The 21295-nt window shown below is 41.6% G+C and overlaps 1 protein-coding gene across 1 annotated transcript in view; it reads right to left on the bottom strand.

Annotated features, from left to right (window-relative positions):
• The window catches only part of mmd (mind-meld), a 1436357-nt gene that overhangs the window by 247850 nt on the left and 1167212 nt on the right, over window positions 1-21295 (bottom strand). Inside the window, exon 9 of the mRNA XM_065226841.1 lies at window positions 619-918. Coding sequence (XP_065082913.1) covers window positions 619-918 — 300 coding nt within the window. The remainder of the gene's footprint in view (window positions 1-618; window positions 919-21295) is intronic.

The following is a 21295-nucleotide window of genomic DNA, read 5'->3' as shown; positions in this document are numbered from 1 at the left end:
CTGCTTCAAAACGAGCATAGATGAGTTTCGTGATTGTCGGGAATGACCAGATCGGTGATGGATCACTACCGTAGACGACATTCACCAGTTGCTTTTTACTGCTTTCGTCAACTTGATAGATGGTCATGGAGAGAGCTTCGATGAGCACATTGATAGGAATGTACAAAGCGTTACTACCATCAGCTGATTGACGATCGTGATTGTGATATATCGCAACTCGAATCAAAGCTTCACGATCGGTTGTCTTAGATTGGGTTCTCTTCCAGGACACCGCATCGTAGGTACTGATGCGTCGGTGGGTATTTGGTTTAATTTTTGGGCTACCTTTGCTGTCATTACAACCTACTACGACACCAAATGCCTTGAAAATGTTTCGCTTTAGACCAGGGCTGTCCAGACGTCAACAGCTCAACAATAAGACCATTTGTAAAAGCAATTTTAGAAAAGTTGGGGAGGCCTGCTTTAGACGATAGCGATAAATTAGCGACGTTATTCATTCCCGTTCCGGGACTAGACTTAAGTCACGCGAATTTAAATGTTCGAACAGAGGTTTTCTAAGAATAAGACCAAATTATGCTCACATTGATCGATTTCTATGATGCTAATCGTACTACTTACCAGATCGGCAATGTTCGCCACCTGGATGGCGTCGTGCACCACCTCGGCCCGAGTGCTCCCGTTGCGCTTCTGGAACATCGCCTTGTCGATGACCAGTGCCGTTTCGATGTACTTGGTCGCCTCGCGCACGTCCCTCCGGTAGCGCCCGGCCCCGTTCGGGTCCTGCTGTTCGACCACCAGGCCCGAGTGGTGGTTCTGCCGGCGCATCTGCCGGTCGCGCCGATGTCCTCCCGTGTTGCCAGAATTAGCACAGCCCTTGTTTGATTTTGTACGTGCCTCGAAGATAACATGTGGATGTTTCTGCTGAAACGAATCGGTGAAGGTTGATGTTTTCGGTTGGTTGGTCGTCGGGTTGATGGACAGCGGGTGGCGAGGTGGGTTGTTCCGTTGGGCAGGCAGCGGGTGGTTGTTGTTGTGGAGACATGAAAAAAGAAAAAGGCACACGGATCGGGGTGAGTGAAATGAGCTTGGTTCGGTAAAATTACGTCAAGAAACAATGATGTGACATTTGTTTACTAATGAACCGCGTATTTGGTCGATTACGTCGGTATGACTTCGGAGCTGGTTGGTCAATTTGATTTCGGAAAATAATTTGCAAATAATCGATGGAATATTAAACGTGCTTCTTAAATGAAATTGATGTAAATTGTATAAGGACTTTAAAGAAAACTCTACAGAACACACAAATTTAGCATTGATGAAATAACTTTGCATTATTTATTAAATTATGATGAAATAGATCGATCCGATGAGCGAAAAAAAAAATCCTGTTTCAATCAAACAAATTACTTCGGAAATGCGATATCATCAAAAGTCGGACACCGGCTGTATTGATGAGTTTCCATCCTAACTCGCTATCACCCTCCCACAATCCCTTCGGTTCCAACCGATCGGCGAGAAGTAAATCAAATTAAGACCCAACGGCGGAAAAAATACTGGCAAAATGTAATTAAACAACGAACGCAAACTCGACAGCAAAGCCGGGGAAAACTGAAAGTAGAGTGAGATCTTTTCTTCGGTCAGACACACTTTGTCGATAATTTTCTTCGCCCTCGGGATGTGGAGCTTCATTATCGAGAAATCGTGATGAACTACCTTCGTCCGTGCAGTCACCACTCCCTGTGACTGGGCCAACAATGGAGAAGCAGTTTACCAATCCCTTCTCTCCCTGCCCCAGATTGATGACCATCGACTGCCATTGCATTGGAAACCATTTCAAATTAAATTTCAATTTCAATTTACATTCAACTCGATTAAACGAAACTCAATCAATTACGTGTTGCACACTGGCTTTCTGTGGGTCCGTTTGATCATTTCTCGAACGATGTCAATTTTTTCACCACCATCTATTGCATCATTGCTGTTATGTCCCCATCCATTAAACCTACCATCTTTGTCCGAGCAAACGGCAATGGGGTAGCAATAAAAATAAATCTTGCAAAATTTCCAAATTTAATGCGATAATTTAACGCAAACAACACAAACACCGCCGTTGCCGTTGTCGCTTTGGAGATATGTTCAGGAAAATCTACCGGAGGAGCCCGGTGGCACCGAAATGGATGAATAGATATGTATCTTTTTCACGGGAGCCCCATCATCAACCGAGAAGCGTCCAACCCAAATGGTCCTCCCCGGCGGACTGACCGCACTGGCAGTTTGGAAACCGGACGCTGCTGCTCGGGGAAGCAATTTAAGTAACCATTTTCACATCCGAAAGATGTAATTTATAGGGTAATAATAGGTCGGACCAGTGGCTTAACTTCCTTCCACTTCGTCGTCGTCTCTGCCGCAGCCAATATGGGTGTGATCTCGTGACAGGAAACGGGGTGGTTTCTTTGTGGAGAATCTCAGCCCGAATTGCTTTCGAGTGGGGCTGGGCCCCATCAGGAAGGTGGAGGGGGTTGAGGTGTTACAATTTATGATGCTATTAATTTGTGGTTTTCAAGCGGGTTTTGTTTGAGTTTTGGATCTTTGGTGGAAGGAAATTTCCTTAAGAATGGCGGTTTGCCACTCGCTGACGGGAGTTGATGAAGCGGGAAACGAGAATTTGCTTTGAATGAAGATAGCTCCGATGGGTGGTCTTGGTGTTTAGTAATAATCAATCTTGCAAAGAGACATTTAACTACTCCAGGAGTAGGTAAATAACGGAATCTCGAGCAAACAGTCGAATAGAGACGGATGTTATTTTTTTTAAATAATGGCTTCAAACGTCAATTTATCGAAACTGATAGCTTGCCCTCTAAACTGATGCAACATTTGAAATTTTCGCTCAAACGGCTTCAAATTAGGTCCTTATTAACTTCCCAAAATTTGAACTCATTTATCAAGAAACTGACAAACCGTTTGAAGTTTATATGGAAATTACTTTCCTTCAGATGTGATTTTTCACGTGACAGTCATTGTTTTCATTGTTGAAGCCACCGCCTAGATTGGACGATAATAACAATAACTCGATCCGAAACTTGACTATAATTGACCACTTTGTCAAGCAGTTTTGGCGTGACTTTCTACCAGCGATTTCACAAAAATGGACCAACTAATTTCTATTTTTTTATGAAACGCACAAATGTTGGCTACTTTTCTCGTGGTTCTAGAAGAAAAAATCTCAAAATTATGGTTTATTTCAAAGTTTGAGTGGTAGTAAACGTCATTTTAACTGCTCGAATGAAGTGGTTAATTGGTTTGTATGTGTGAACAATAAGGGGCTCGGTTTCTTAGAGTTCTCGGATATCAGTGCTCAATTTCACCTGAAATTGCTACTTTCATGTATTATTATTATTATTATTATTATTATTATTATTTAATTTTATTCATCGGACTATTGTCTACATGAAACAACCTTAAAGCTAAAACAATTCAAGTGTTTCTAATCCGTGCCAAAAAGCGAGATGAAGATTCCCCAAATTCTTCGACAGCCGTAAACGTACGCATCATAGTTGTTAGTGGTTCGTAGTAACCGAACGTCGTTCGATGGTACCGCGGTTGGAGAAGGGTACCACTTCGTAATGTTCTCGGTGGTACTCGGATATCCAACAGCGAGAGAAGCCTCGAGCAGTCGACCTCACCATTCAATAGCTTGGCAACAAAAACTGCTTGCTGATTTTTCCGTCGGCATTCCAGAGTATCCAAGCTCAGCAGATTGCAGCGATCAGAATACGGCGGGAGATTTTGCGGATCACGCCATGGTAGATTACGTAATGATATCCTGATAAACTTGCGCTGAACACTTTCGATCCTCAAGCTCCAAGTCAACTGATGAGGAAACCAGACCAAGGAGGCATTTTCCAGGATTGGTCGCACAAGTGAGCAATAGAGAGCTTTCAGGCAGTGTGGGTCAATGAAGTCCTTCGATATTTTCGACACAAAACCTAGCTGGCGATTCGCCTTTGTGATCAGAGCAGAGCGGTGGAGGTTGAACGTCAACTTATGGTCCAGTAGAACACCAAGATCGCTGAACTGGTCGGTTCTTTGAAGAACCACACCGTTGATGGCATAGTCAAAAACAATCGGCTGCCTGATGCGGTAATACGACATTACCGCATTTAGGAATGCTGAGGGTAAGCTTATTCCGACGACACCAATCAACGAACAGATCCAATACCGATTGAAGACGAATGCAATCCTCAGCAGTCCGCACCACGAAGTACAGCTTTAGGTCATCGGCATACGCAAGCTTACAGCCATCTCCAAGTAGAAGAAGTGCGTCGTTGATGTACAACACAAACAGCAACGGGCCAAGATTGCTACCCTGTGGTACACCTGACGAGTTCGTGAAATACGAGGAAGTACTGGAATCGAGTTTCACTCGCAGAGACCTGTCAGTCAAGTAGGAGCACAACCACGAAGTCAAACGGTCCGACGCACCGAGTTTGGATAGCTTTGCCAACATAATGTCATGGTTGATCGTATCAAACGCTGCTTTTAGATCAGTGTAGATGACGTCTACACGCTAACTTGAAAGTACCCATTAATGGTTGAAAAGGACCCATTTTGAAGAAAAGTGGCTTAACTCATTAAATGAGTAATTTTTTACCCATTAATGAGTATCTGTTACCCATTAATGAGTAATTGTTAATCATTAATGGGTAACAGATACTCATTAATGGGTAAAATTGTTTAATCATTAATGAGTTAAGCCACTTTTCTTCAAAATGGGTCTTTTTTTACTCATTAATGAGTACTTTCAAGTTAGCGTGTATTTGTGTCCCATTTTCCAGTTGCTCAAAACATGTCGTGGTAAAATCTAGAAGATTTGTGGTAACCGATCGTCCAGGCATGAAGCCATGTTGGTCACTAGAGATATAGCATTTGGTGTGCTCAAGAATGAAACCACTCACAATTATCTCAAATAGTTTTGATGCTGCAGAGAGATTAGTAATTCCTCTGTAGTTTTTAACGTCACGTTTATCTCCTTTCTTGTGTACCGGAACCATAAATGACTCTTTCCAGATTGCAGGAAATTTCGACTCTACAAAAGATTTGTTGAAGATTCTGCAAAGCGGTTCAACAATCGCTCCAATGGTACGACAATACACTGCAGAAGGAATGCCATCTGGTCCAGGCGAGAAGGTACATTTCATTTTCTTGGCGGCATTAGTTACCATAACGGGCGTTATTTCAAAAGTGTTTATGTCAACAAGGTTTGAAGGCACATCCGAAACAGCCGAGACAAGTTCAGTCGAGGTGATGGATTCTGCGGCAAAAACCGACGAAAAATGAGCAGCAAAAAGCTCACATTTCTCCCCGCCTATCGACGATTCAACGTCATTGAAAAAAACGCTTGCAGGCATTGTTGAATTTTTCCTCTTCGAGTTTACATAGCTCCAAAAGCTCTTGGGGTTTCGCCTTAAATTAGTCTGCACTCGTAAAACGTACGATTTGTAGAGCGAAGAGTTTAGATTACGGTACTCGTTACACGCCAAGTGAAAACTACGCTTATTTGCCAGGGAACGGTATCGCCGAAGTCTACGTTGCGAAGCATTTCTTTTTCGTTTTAGTTTTCGTAGCAAAGCGGTGCTTCACGCAGGAGAAACAGCAGGCCGACGAATCGGTACGTTTGTATCCATCCAATTATTTAGCACAGCACACAACATTTCAGCCATTTCATCAGCATTCAGTCCATCGAAAAGAAGATCCCAGTCAGTGACGGAAAGGAAGTCCATTAGAACATCGAAATCAATCTTGCTATAGTCTAACGCAAGCTCATCACTCGCATTCAGCAGCAGTGCACCGTATGATGCAGTGCAGCAAACGTGGAATAAAAATGTGATTGTTACACGTGTCGTAGAAGCTGATATTTGTGCACTTAAAGAGTTTCGAAGAGTTTCGAAGTGGTTTCTAGAATGAGGATGTCACAGTGATTCGCCTTATAAGCAGTAATAACATTCGGGGATGTTGGTTTAAGGTTCAATTTACTTTGATGCATTTTTTAAAAATTGAAAAGCAGGTTTTTTAGACGCATTATTTTAGATTGCAAAAAACTCGCGTCATTTTGTGTATAATATCAAAAGGAATCGAATAGTGTGAGCTTTTTGCAATCTGAAATAATGGGTCGGAAAAAACTGCTTTTGAAATTTTACAAAAAGCATCAAAGTAAATTGAACCTTAAGAAGTTCCAATGATACAAGGGAACTCCAGAGACTCCTGAGAAGTTTAAGCAACTTGAAATATATTTTAGGAGCTTAACACAAGTTCAGAAATTTACAGAGAAGTTTACAGAACATAATGACAGTCCAATTAATGTAATGAAATTACCTAGAACTTCAAGAGAATTGCGAGGACTTTAGGACTACAAGATCATCAGGTAATATCAGCGAACTTCAAGTCAGTACAATTCACTTTAAGGAATCTACAGAAACAGGTTCGAGAAACTTAGGGAACTTCCAACAACTTCAGCGAAGTTCCTAGATCTTGTTACGATGTAGTTAGTTTTACATGTATTTTGTTACCGGAACCTAACCGGAGTATGTCATCATTAGCATTTAAGCAAATAAATGCAGCAACCCTGCAGTTCGACGAATCTCAGCGCAATCGCGCGTGCCGTTAGTCAGAGCGAGAGAAACTGACCATGTTCAAGCTTCGCGCTGACATGCCGTTGCCAGACGTGATAAACTGTGCAAATCATCAAGCTATGTCCGCAAACTATTGCCAACCAGGAAGAGGAAACCTCACACCAAAACACACTAAGTGGTCATGCCGTTCGCCGATCGTGACAAATCAAGCACAACACCAACTACGACCACTCCAACCACTGACAACAGAGCTATGAGCTACGCCAGCTACAAAGCAAGAAAATACGAAACTCGGCAAAACACATCCAAGACTGGATTGGTGTTCACAAAATTCCTCAAGCGTGTCCAGTTGACTCGAATGCGTTCCCAAAGGTTAAATCTCTGGGGATCGTCATGAAATTTCCATCCCAAAGCAACGCGATTCGGGGCGCGGTAAAACCCCTCACTCTGGGCTCATGACGATTTAGTCGCGGAAATTAAATTTCTCTCAGATGCTCCGCACAAACCAATACAAACCATGTTGTCCTTGTAAATGTTAATACGTTAAGCCAAATATTAATATCTAAGCTTCTTTTTGTTTTGTGTGAGATTAAGCCTATTATTGCTATATCAATAGGCTAGAATCCGATTGAATGTTCGCCGTAGTGGGCACGGATCTGTGAAAGCTTGATCAAGGACATGGTCAGTAGAGTGATGCAAAATTTGAAATTTTCGCACCACAATACTCAAACGATTCCAAATCGGATCCTGACTAACCTCTCAAAATTTGACCCCATTTGGTGAGAAACTGAGATGCCACAAACCATTTGAAGTTTGTATGGGAATTACTATGGTAAAACCAAGATTTTTGTTCATGTCTATCTAATAATTCACCATATCGGTCTGCTTCAAAAGCTTTCAACTGTACTTGTAGGAAATTTTTCGAGATACAACTTTGCTTAAGACCACTTTTTGATTAAATGCAAGGATCGAAAGTTACCAATGGTTCAATGCGCTGATGTCTTATGATCATGCTCAATCAACTGCTCAGCAGGCAGCATTGGTGTTTCTGAGGCATTGAATAGGACACAAAAATCATGGCTACTATGTCACACTGCAAAATACAGTAATGCCTACAGAGCAGCTGCTTGATCATGTCATAAGTTTACCAATTTCTTAAATAATTAATAACTTTTTCCTGTCTCGTTTTACATAGAAACGATCTTCAGCAAAGTTGTAGCTTGTTGTTTTCTATAAGACTGGCTATTGAATTGTTTCGCAGCTCAATATGGAAAAAGACTAGAAGGCAATGAACAAAAAGTTGAGATTTCCCATAGTAATTTACATGTAAACTTCAAATGGCTTGTGCGAAGTCTATTTCTAACCAAATGAGTCGTAGCTTTGGGAGGCTAATCAGGACCCAATTTGAAACCATTTAAGCACTGTGGAGCGAAAAAGTCAAATTTTGCATCAGTCTAATGGTCAGAGACGCTTTGAAAGGTCGAAGTAGTTCTGTCAGAAGCAGCTGGCGATTATAAGTATAAGGATTAGGCAGTTTTAGCAGTTACGGTGGAATAAGATCTGGCAAGCAGCCGAGGCTTGCGTACGTATTATGTTATCGATTTAGTCGATTTTTAACTTGAGGTCTGCTCAAGAGTTTCGTTGACCGATTTGTCTCTGACCAACATCCTGAGGGATGAGTTTTTGAATTTTGTATGAATCGTTTGATCACCGATTCATAAAAAATTCTTCCGCTAGAGTAAAGCTGTGTTACTTTTAGTATGAAGGCGAAATTTAAAGTTAAATTTAGTGAACTACAAATAAGATTTTGTTCCGTGTAGTAACATAACCATTATATCAAAAAGTCCAAACCAACAATCAATACGAAACTAACAATTTTAAATTGGCTCACTACTTGACTAGCCTATTGGTCCCAAGCAAACGATTAACGTACCCCATTCTAGTCAAAATTCTAGTACTACGCAATGTTTGTTTTGATTAGCTATGAAAGTTTGACAGATAAAATGAGGGGTTAGTGGTGGCGGGGGGGGGGGGGGGACACCCCTTACCATCCCTCTCCAAAGGGGGAGTTTGGTAAAGAGAGATGAAAAAACCGATTTGTACCTTCCTTAAAAGTTGTCCTAGCTCGCTTGTCTAATATCTATATACAATCTTCACACTGCCGTACTCTAACGGAACTATCAACTCTATGCTTTCATCTACTCCATCTATCGTATAAAAATTACCACTACAGTCTGTTATTTGAAATTAGCATCTTCAACTAAGTGGAGTTCATATTTTGCTTTAAACTCTGATTTAAAAATCGAGATGAAAGTCTACGGTTTCGAAAAAAATATCGTTGTGCTCAAAAAACGAAGCTCTTTCAGATGATGTATAAAAATCGACACAATTTTTTGAAATTAAAGAACCCAATTAGCGCAATTACTCAGGAATGCTTGTGTGATTACGAGCCCACGTTTCAATAAAATCCTATTTTGAGAACATTGTTCATTTTTTATTATTATTAGAACCTAGAAAGTTAGACTTTTTCAACTATCATACATTTTCAATGTCCATATGTAATATTTATAGAAAAAAACACGGCATACATTTAGACGCAGTGCGAAAATGACATGAATAGGTCCAACCAAAATCCATTACCCTACACCGGGGAAGTTGAAACTGTAGATGTAGCTCTTAGCGGAATTGAATAGTCACTGAGATTATTTCTAATATAGTTTGCGGTAGTACACAATGCCTCTCAAAAATAATTACAGTGAATATTCACTTCCAAAGAGATATGCGTACTGTTTCAACTTGCACCTTAACTATGATGTTTACTATCAAAACATTAAACAGGTGGAGAACCTGTATACAAGCTTTTGCTCTGACTTTGAAGCTCAATAGCTGAATCCCTTAATTTTCAATTAATGTTGTACTAAGCACCTACTTATTGGAAACCAAACGTTTAATTTGAGAAAAGTCACAGTATTCTATTTTGCAATCATTCTACGAACACGTTGTAAAGTACATAATGATGATGAATGTTTATTTTATGTTAGGGTTGTCTTCCAAATTGGAGAACAAAGAGGTTCTTAAACCCCGTATGATCGTTATACCCCTTCCTCCCCTACTTCGTTGACATATGGACCAACATTTTGTTCAATATTTAAAGTACCGTCTTCTGACAGGTAAAACAACTGCTTTTTGCGTTATCATAAAATGCAATCTTCACTTTCTTCTCTGCTTCAGAAACCTAACTTAAAACTAATGATGGAGCTTCTGAAAAAATTTAATGTATTTTTTGGCAATTGTTTTATCCCACAAAATGCATGGCGTTTTTGTGTACTATACTGAGGAGCAAATCAACAAAAAATGTGTGACGAAATAGTGTCAGTTCTTATTGTAGTCGATGTCAAATTTAGTGTACATTGATCACAGCAAAATAACTCAACATTGATCAACCCAAGGTAGTTATGTAGGGGAAATTCTGTCAATTCTTAACCATTACATTCAATTTAAATACATTATACCATGCGTAAGATGAACCGTGATCTGAATATGATAACATGAATTGTCGCGAGTTTTGAACCATAACCGAAACATTGAAATTCTTTAAAAATTTAAGATAAAGTATAATAATCAAAAATGCATGACATACATCAATTTTGCGTAGTTCTACGTCATACTGCGGTCGTGTCTAGGACACAACCCTTTATTTTTTTCTGCCTTTGCGGTGCTTGGCGTGTGTACGAGAAAAAAAAAATAGTGCGTTTCGCGGCAAAATCAGTGCCGCATCGAGTATTTCGACGGAAACATTGGTGCAAGAAAATCCAGCAAGAACGTTCGTCGGTTCGGAGCGTGACGGTGCAATCTTTCCCCCGTTAAAAGTGCATTCGTCTGGCTATCGCGGTGATCAAGTCGTCACGGAAAAACTAAAGCGTTCTGCGGGAGAAGGAGCCGTTGCCGGATTGGAAATTCCGAGGGAATCATCGGAGCCTGACCAGTGAGCAAATTTCCACCCGATCGCTCGAGACACGGAGCGTCTGGAAAACAAGCGCGACCGGACAGAGATCTTCCGCGCAGACGAAGAAAACTAATCCGCCGACCGGTCAACGCAGACTCCAGGAAACAAACGCGGAAGGCAGCACGCCACCGTAAGTTGCCACAACCTATCCTCACCAGCAGGTACGTGGATTTTGCCCCATCGCCGTGAAGCGCAGATAGAAGGATTTGGGACGGCTGATATCGATCGCCCGTGCATCCCTAAGGGTTGATTGAATCTGGCCGAATACCTGTGTAAGTCTTTTCTGAGGCTCACTGACAGCTCTTTAACGCCCTGATACCTCGTCTACAGGCCACGCTGAAGAACACTTCCGTCCAGCGAATACGAGATCCGCGAAGAGGTTTATCGGAAAAACAAAAGGCCCCGTTAAGGGTAAGTTGGCTAACATTTAGCAAGGAAAGACTGGAGTACTAAAACTCGTTGTTCCACAGGGTCTTAATGCGGCCTCAAGTCTTACGGCGAACCTCAAGGCGATCGTAAAGGCAGTTCTTGATACGAGAACCACTGAATCTTCGGTGCAAAACTTCCAAAACATCGGCGTTGCAAGCCACACCGGGAACATTGCGTCGGTGGACCGGGATCAACGGTCGACACGATCGAGCGATTTCTAGACGGAATCCGGGGACGAGTCCTGCTGCGAATTTGTGTGGAAGCTGTAGAGAATTTCGGAACGTGGTCCTAGAACGGGTTTTACCATTCGGCGAGAGGTCGCATGCGGGACGAGATGACGTCGCTAACCCATCAAGGAGCCGGTTCGGCAAGATGGCATGGCCTGAAGCCGTCTACGGCGTTGGCGATCTAGGTCGGCAATCGAGACGGAGTGCCCAGCACCAAGCGGCGGTGAGAATGTTGCTTTCTGTTACCTTGTAAGCACTATGAGTTAGGAGAGGGAGTTGGGCATAAGCTCAGGAGAATTTCACTACAATTGTAGAATTGTTGGAGAGAACTATAAATTGGACTTAATGTTATTTGGATTTATTTTGGCATTTATTTGATGCTTGCTGATCGAAAATCTTTCTGGGTAGTTTGGCTCTACCGCTACCGTGGAATCTGCAACAAGTGTACCGGTGGAGTTTGTGCCACGAAAGAAATTGCCTTCGCTATAAGCGGCAACTCGTTGCTTGAGATGTTCTAAGAACTTCTTAAAACTCCCAGAGATTCATCATAACGGAACGAAAACTTCAAGCAAATGTCACGGATTTGGCGAGGTGCTTTGCATTCATACCTCTCAAGTAAATGGTCACAAGTTCAAATCTCTCGTGCCTGGAACTAAAAAAAAAAATTGTTTAAAAATTATCATAATACAAAAAAAAAGCATAAGGTATGCCCAGAGAAGTTCAGAGAAATGTTTCAAAAACTTGAGGAAAATTGCAGGAAATTCAGGGTCGATAAAAGAATTGCAAGACAGTTCAATTAACTAAAAAACCAGTGAGTAACCTGCCCTTAATTCACCATGACAGCACTTAAGAGTATTCCATGAGAATTTCAACAAAAGTTCCCAGGAAATTCTGACGAAAACACCAAAAGCATCCAGATAAGAATTTCAAATGTTCCAATGAAATTTGAACCAGAGAATCGTTCCAAAGGTAAACTCTAAAGGGCTACCCACATTAGATCCGCTTGCGTTGCGTTAACGTAAATTTTACAGTTAGACAATAGATTTTGCTGTCACTTTGCCGCAATGAATCAGACCCGGAGCTATTGAGGGTGGCCCTTTATTCCAAGGATAGTTTGAAGGAAGTTATTAGAGAGATTCCTGGCAAGAATCTTGAGATAATCAAAGAACATCGGTGTGCATTCCTAGGAAATTTTGGCAGAATAGTTAGGAAATGCTGAAGAGGATTCCAATCAGAAGAATTTCAAAGAATCTCAGGAAGCATTCCAAGAGAAGTTTGTGGTTAATTCCACGTGATTTTTTAACAAAACTAAGTTCCTTTAGAATTTATGGAAGAATTCTGAGGAGAATTCCATGATTATTCTGAGGATAATTCCAAGAAAATTCTGCACAGAATTCCACGACTATTATTTTGAGTTGGCGTGACCAGGGTTTTTAATCTATATCCGTCGCTAAACTCAGCCTTACCGTCTGCAATGGTGAATTTTAATGAGTTCAAATTTTTCTTAATAAAGGTTGACTAAAAGTAAATTGGCACGCCCCTCGCGCGTCGCTAGCACGCCTCTAGTGTTAGGAATCGAAAATCTTTGATAGTGGTTTGTTTACACTACTATAGAGAACAACTGGTGCAAGTTTGATCAAAGTAGTCGATCGCGTTCAGTGGTCCGGTTCCAAGCTGGCTAAAGTGCTGAAGATGCCTAAAACAACAGTTTGTTGAGTGCTCAAAACCTACAAGGAAACCCTGAGTGTGGAAAGGAATCAGCGAACCTACGAAAAAACTGGAACCAGGGATCGTCAGCTGCGCACCAAGGTGTTGAGGTACGTTAAAGCCGACCTCGGTCTTTAGATCTAAGATGTGGCCAGAAGGTACAACGCCTACTTTCAAACGGAGTGGAACATCCTTGCCAGGGAAGGATACAAGTCGTACAAAGCCAGTAAACATCCGAACCGGCACATGAAGCAGAATTCCGTGGCCAAAAATCGTGCAAGGCTCTTGTACGACTGTGTTTTGACGAAACACACGGGCTGCACTTTGATCGATGACGAAACATATGTACGTCAAACGATTAAGCGATTTTAAGCAGCTTCCCGGTCAAAAGTTTTACATCGTGACTGGACGTGGGGATGTGCCAAGAAGATTCAAGTTCGTGTTTGCATACAAGTTAGCGAAAAAAGCCATGATTTGGCAAGCGATTTGCAGTTGTGGACTGAAAACGGAACCATTCGTCACATCCTCGACGATGACATCCCAAGTTTACATCCAAGAATGCCTGAAAAAGCGTGTATTGCCGTTCATCAGCAAGCATAGAGGCAAAGTCATCTTTGGCCCGATTTGGCCAGCTGCCACTACTCCAAGGTGGTTCTGGAGTGGTATGCTGCCAACGAGATCGATTTTGTCGCCAAGCTAATTAATTCTCCGAATAAACCGGAATTTCAACCAATCGAAAAAATACTGGGCAATTTCAAAACAGCGACTTCGACGAAGCAGCGGGGAAGTCAAGGACATCCATCAAATGCGGGAAAATGAAAGAAATGCGCTGATTCCGTATCCGTTGCTACTGTGTGGGTGCTGATGGGCTCCATCAAGAGGAAGGTTCGAGATTTCGTTCGAACTGGAGAAATGTCAGCCTTTAATCTCACGTCCCACTCATTTGGATCTCTAGGTAAATTTCTCTAGGTCTCAGAGTAGTAACTCCAAACTAATGCTCGTACTCTCTATAAATTAGAAGACTTTTGAAAAGATAAATAATAGAAAAATCGTTTTTAACAAGCACAGATTACTGATAAGCAATTTCGCAGGGAGTTTTTGCATGATTTTTTGAAGAACAAAGTAAAAAAGAACAAATTTCCCCGAAGCATCCTGCAGGTTATTTGACTCTAATTGAGAATTTTCTAATTAGTTATAACGTTCTTGCAGCTATATGTGGTGATATTCATTTTTTATATTAAAACAAATCTATCTTAACGAACCACACCACCTCCGTTGGCAGCCGCCACCATTTCTCAACCGGAATGAAAATGATCCGGCAAATCGAAAAAGAAATACCTGCAATATGAAAATTGCAACCATCTCTAAAAGTTCGGAAAAACGAAGCAAATTTGCAATAAAAGCAGCGACCTCCATCCTTCTGCCCCCCCCCCCCCCTTTATCTCGCTTTCCATTAAGGCAAAGGGGCAAAAAATTTAACGATCCTATCTTCCCCGAAGCGGAAAAAATTAAACCAAGACTCGCCATCATAATCATCATCATCATCGTCGTCGCCGGTTCCGCTACCATTGCACCACTATCGTCATCAGCCCCGGCAGAAACCGCGCTCCGGTTCCAATTTATCCGAGTTAACTTTCGGAATCATGATGATTGCCATATCTACCGGTGGCACCGGATCATTTTTTTTTCGCCACAAGTCGAACGGAATATGCAAATTGCGAAACTGCACTAGCCCAACTACCGGAATGTTCGATGGAGGGATTCGGTTTTCAATTTTGGAATCCCTACGTGCACGACAGATCTCTATCGGGGATGAAGGCAGCCAACGGGGGCTGGAGAGGGATGGTAGAAAAATGTTAAATATTAAAATTTAAGTGCATATAAACGAAATGTATGAATTATTCATTCACTTTCGAACCGAACCGAACCGAATGGGTGGCAGCGAGAAATGGGATTCGGTTGGGAATTTTTTCTCCATCTTCTTCTTGCTTTCGTCTCGCATTTCGTCTTACTTGTAGAGCTAAGCCACGGGAAGGACGGGTTGGCGAGAGTTAATGGAAAATTGGATAAGAAAATATTGGTGGAACATGGTAAGGCATAAAGTTTTATGTGAGGTTGCATAAAGCGTTGGGATCGCACGGGGTGATACGATTGCATTTGCAGAAAATAGAAAATGGTATCCGATGTAGTCAGGAGTGAAGTGAGGGTCGCAGGTCTAAACTGTGGGAAGCCTGAACTTCTGATAAATATTACTTTAATCGCAAATCTAAAACTTGTTCGTGATTGCTTAGTATGTGCGTAGGATGTTAAATATGAATGATTATTCTATATGGACTATATCTTCCTGTATCGTAAATTACTCAGAATTGATTGGAATCCTGATAAGAATTTATTGGCGTTTTGTTCAAGATGTGCTTAAATCCTGCTTGTTATACACTGAAATCCAGCTATAAGCAATCGCTAGAATCCGCCTCAATAATCTCAGAAATCCTGCTAAAAATTGGTTAAAAGCCCGGACAGGATGCACTGCAATTCTGGACAGGATTCGCATCCGTTCTGCTCTGGATTGAACGGATTTCTGCTCAGGGGTCTCCAGAACTCTGCTCAAGACTTACTGGATTTCTACTCAGGATTTACTACAATCTTGCACAGAATTCTGAGGAATCCTGATTAGGTAATACCTGGTGGATTACCTTTTCGTGGTGCGTCACTGGAACTAAGATCTGCCACCGAAGCCTGCACACTAAGATTTTTTTACAGGAGTCAGTATTTTTTTACTGGGTTTTTGAATTGCTGAGAAAGTTGGTAAATATTCAAATGACCGTTATCCGTAAGGAATCAATGAAATTGACCAATTTTATTTTCTATCATTAACTGGAGTTAACAGAGCTAAGTATGTACAAGTTCAGAACAAATTTTCTCATTAATAAATTTTCCACAGATTTTTAATATTTTACCGAACAGTTCCGCAATTTAAAAACTCGGTAAAACCGTACTGACTCGATTAGTGTGTAGTCCCTACTACTTCAAACTAGGGGAACAGAATTGTTTTTGTAATCAAAGGAACACATCTTAGTCAATTTTACTTGTTATGCCTTGTTGATAGTGACACTACTTGGAATTGCCCACCGATTGGATGATCTTGAAACAAGGTAAAAATTTGTTAGGTAGTAATTTTTCATCAACGTGATTCTTAATATGTTATTCGCTATTCTCTAGTAAGTGGTTTATTTTATTTATTTGTTCATCATCTTTGGCAGAATAGCAACACAGATTGTTTTAAAATACTTAATTATATTCTTAAAAACTAGTCTGCTGATATTAAAATCAAATTCCGTATACAAGTCAACAACATCTATCCGGAGGATTGTTTATCCGTACAGGCGGTGAGGTGCCTTGAAGTCCACAAAAAGTAAATGTTGCGGAGTTTGCGAATGGGAACGTGGATATTGATGTTCTGAAGTACTGTACTGCCATCAATATGGTTAGTCAGCACGTCATAAACGAACATCCTCTGCAGGAACCTAGGAAGTCCAATCAGAGCGCATATATGTTCGTATGGACGTAGATTTTCGGGATTGGTCCACGGAAGCCGCCGTAATGCAGGTTTAATGAAATCACGCACGCTGCGAACCAGAGAACAGTATAACAATTTCATGACGTGCACGTCGTTGAATTGTGCTGTATTGCGACGCAGGAATCCAAGCATGGAATTTGCCTTTGCAATTGTCATGGATATCAACTCATTAAACCTCAGTTTTCCATCTAAGCCGAGCCCAAGAGTTTTAATTGGGCGTACTCTATCAAGCGGCAAATGATTCATCGAGTACTCGAATCTTAGCGGTGATTTACCACGACTTTGCACTTGGCTGTGTTGGCTACCATTCCGTTCGTTTAACACCACAATGTCAGTCGCTTTATATCGGTTTGAAGTGCGCAACAATCAACAACTGACTTGATCACACGGTAAAGTTTCAAATCATCTGCATTCCAAATCTTACAGGAGCTCAGGTGGTCACATGAATAAAACGAATATAAGAGGACCCAGGTGACTTCTTGATGGCAGTGTTGGAAAAATATATATGTAAAAAAAATCAAATCTCACCATAGAACTTTCGTAGACACAAATTTACAAGCAAACAACTGCGGTTGATATTGCAAGCCGTAATATCGCAGCTCGAAATATCAAGCTATCAAAACTCACCAGCTGCAAATCTCACCAAACTGTGGTGAGATTGAGTTTCATGATTTTTACTTTACACCCGAACGCAACCGAAACTTCCATAGTCGCTTCGTGTCTGCCATCGGTGAAGAGAAACAAGAGATAGCAAACTATACTTTCTCTTAGAGCTCTTTCTAAGAAAACTAGGTGCAACGGAATCATTTTTGCGCCGATTCAACTCTCAGCATATCAAAGAGCTTGTAAAATCAATATAATGCATGATATTTTGCCCCAATATCACGCTTGATATTGAGAGAGTATGAGAGCCATCACTGCCTGATGGAATACTGAACGCATCCGATCATGAACCTTTACGAAGGCCTTCCTGGATGATAAATACGATTCCAACCAGCGAACAATCCATGGAGATATACCAAGGCAGCTCAACTTCGTGACAGCAATTGTAGAGCGTTTCTTCATAAATCCATGTTGGTACTAGAAGATTATGGATTGGAAAAAATCTCTAAATGCTTTTGCTCAGGATTCACCAAAATCGTGCTTAGGATTCACGGGAATCCTGCTCAATGTTCATTGGAATCCTGGATAGGTATCATTGGAATGCTGCTTTGATTTCACTGCAATCCGGCTCTGAATCCACTAAAGTAATTCTCAGAATTTATATGAATTTTCTGGTTTTAGGAGTTTCAGAAATGCTGCTTTGGATTCACCAGAATTCTGTTCAGGATGCACCAAAATACAACAGAATTCATCGGCCATGAACGAACAGAATAGTGCTCTGAATTCCTGCTGGAAAAACTGCTATCATTTTTTGTTTACAATCCTAGTCAGAATTCACTGGAATCCTGGTCAGGATTCACTGGAATCCTGGTCAGGATTCACTGGAATCCTGGTCAGGATTCACTGGAATCCTGGTCAGGATTCACTGGAATCCTGGTCAGGATTCACTAGAATCCTGGTCAGGATTCACTAGAATCCTGGTCAGGATTCACTAGAATCCTGGTCAGGATTCACTAGAATCCTGTTCAGGATTAACTAGAATCCTAGTCAGGATTCACTAGAATCCTGGTCAGGATTCACTAGAATCCTGGTCAGGATTCACTAGAATCCTGGTCAGGATTCACTAGAATCCTGGTCAGGATTCACTAGAATCCTGGTCAGGATTCACTAGAATCCTGGTCAGGATTCACTAGAATCCTGGTCAGGATTCACTAGAATCCTGGTCAGGATTCACTAGAATCCTGGTCAGGATTCACTAGAATTCTGGTCAGGATTCACTAGAGTCCTGGTCAGGATTCACTAGAATCCTGGTCAGGATTCACTAGAATCCTGGTCAGGATTCACTAGAATCCTGGTCAGGATTCACTGGAAATCTGGTCAGGATTCACTGGAATCCTGGTCAGGATTCATTGGAATCCTGGTCAGGATTCACTGGAATCCTGGTCAGGATTCACTAGAATCCTGGTCAGGGTTCACTAGAATCCTGGTCAGGATTCACTAGAATCCTGGTCAGGATTCACTAGAATCCTGGTCAGGATTCACTAGAATCCTGGTCAGGATTCACTAGAATCCTGGTCAGGATTCACTAGAATCCTGGTCAGGACTCACTGGAATTCTGGTCAGGATTCTAGTGAATCCTGGTCAGGATTAACTGGAATCCTGGTCAGGATTCAGTGGAATCATGCTTGGATTTCATCAGATGCTTGGTTAGGTAATTAAGAGTATTTTGCTCCAAATTCAGCAAAATTATTCTCAGGATCCACCGAAATTCTGTTCTGGGTTCACCGGAATACCACTCTGAATTCTTATGACTCATGAATTTTGGTTTTAGCAGTCTCAGCAATCCTGCTTTGGATTCACCGAAATATTGTTTAGGTTACACTGAAATACATCGGAAGTTATGAATGACCAGAATTCTGCTGTGCTGAGAATCCTGCATTATATATTTTATTCCTGGTTCGCAGGAATCCTGCTTTGAATTTACACAAATACTGCATAAATCATGCTTGGAGTCCACAGAAAAAATGCTTGGATTTCATCAGATGCTTGGTTAGGTATTTAAGAGAATTTTGCTCCGATCCATCGGAATCCTGTTTTGAGTTCACCGGTATACCACTCTCATTTCATCAGAAGCTTAGTTGGATATTGAAGGGAACTTTACTAAGAATTCTGCAGATGTTCACTCTGACTCTACCGGAATTTAGCTCTGGATTCCCTGAAATTCTGCTCACAGTTAATCTTGGATAGGTATCACTGGAAATCATGGTCAGAGTTCACTGGAATCCTACTCAAAACTTAACGTAATACTACTTTGAATTCACCGGAATTCTGGTCAGGATTCCATGGATCCCTGCTCAGAATGCTCAAAAATTCTGCTCAGAATCCATCAGAATTTCACTCTGAATTATTCGGAATCCTGGTTAGGTACTCAGAATTCAACAGAATTCTTCTCAGAATCTCCCAAACTGTACCTAATATGGACTCACCGCAAACTTGTTTGGAACTCATCGGAATCCTGGTTAGGTATCACTGAAATTCACTGGAAACCTACAAATTCATCAGAACCTATGATAGGTACAACAGCAATACTGCTCTAGATTCACCAGTATCTTGGTCAGGATTTAAGCGAATCTTCCTTACAAACAATTTATGCTCATTAAAGGCTGAGTAAGCAATTTTTTTTAGCTGAAAAAGCATATTTTGCCTGAATAAGCTTGTATTACACTTACAGTGTTTGCTGGGTTGCACCAGACTTCTGACTAGAATCCATAAAAATCCTATTAGGGTTCACCGAAAACCTGTTCTTTTTTTTTTCCTTTGGTTTGTTTTCCGTCGAACTTGTTTTCCGTGCTGAGCACCAATGCTACCGACGCCAGGGAGGCAGCTTCCACACCTGGACCCTACCTATCGACCCATCAAGTCATGAGCCGGGGACCAACGGCTTTACTTCGTGGCGTGATCAGAGATGTTATGCCTCAGAACATCCCGGCGGCGTCGACTGGGATTGAACCCAGGCCTGCTGGGGTGAGAGGTAATCACGCTTACCACTACACCACCGGTGCCGCTACCGAAAACTTGTTCAAAATTTATCGGAATGCTGGTTAGGCATCACTGAAACTCTGATCAGGATTCAGCAGAATCCTACTCTGGATTTACGGCAGCTGTACTTAGAATTTATCGGAATCCTGGTTAGTTTTAAGTGGGATCCCCCTTTAGTTTATCTGGTAAGAATTAACGATGATAGCGATCGGAATTCTGCACTACGTCCATCAGAATCCTGCTCAGAATTAACCGGTGCACCCCTCACTGGATTCTGTTCAGGCTTCATTGGAATCCAGCTCAAGATTCGTCGGGACCCTTCTTTTGATGCACCGAATTCCTGCCCAGAGGTCACCGTTGTCGAAATTCAGCTCATGCTTACCTGGAATACTTATTATCAATCATCTGAATCTAGTTCACCATTCTCCAAAATTTGATTTTTTTTAAGGCTTTATTAAAGAGATTTTTAGCCTTAGGCTAGCTCCAAAATTTGAGCATAGTAATAGTTTCGACTGCAATCCCTCGCTACACCACTTTCGCCTCTATAAATGATAATCAATATGGGAAGAAATATGCATACCTACATATCGATTCCATTCCGCTCGCTATGGCGAACCTCAAACCGATATTGAAATTGCATCCAGCATCCCATTAAAAATGGACGAACCTCATAACTACCGTCAAACTTGCACACAAGGCGCCACCATTCACAGTGATCCCATTTCAGACGAAGATAATTTCAATTATCGACTGCGAAATGGTTCCTTCGAACTCTTCACTGGCTCAACAAACTCGAACAAAGAGACTATAAATTCTGCGAACGGATTCGATTGATTATATCGGAAAACGGTCGTCTACCCTTGGACAGGAAAAAAAATATCCAGAAAACCAGAACACAATGCATGCTCGGCTCTTGGCAGCACCGTCTCCGATGTCAGTGGTGTCCCGAAAATTCTAAATTCCACTCACACAAACCAATTGAAAGCTTGATTGCCTTTCGATCTGCGATGACGGCTAGCCACTACTGGTCTGGACTCGGATTCGGACGACGTGCGACGGGGCATGGGGCACTGAATTG

Source organism: Ochlerotatus camptorhynchus, unplaced genomic scaffold, assembly GCF_037179485.1.
Source record: "Ochlerotatus camptorhynchus isolate MF236.1 unplaced genomic scaffold, CSIRO-AGI_Acam_v1.1 ptg000262l, whole genome shotgun sequence".
Taxonomy (NCBI): Eukaryota; Metazoa; Arthropoda; class Insecta; order Diptera; family Culicidae; genus Ochlerotatus; species Ochlerotatus camptorhynchus.
Note: the sequence above shows the minus strand (reverse complement) of the source record. Positions and strands in the feature narration are given on the sequence as shown.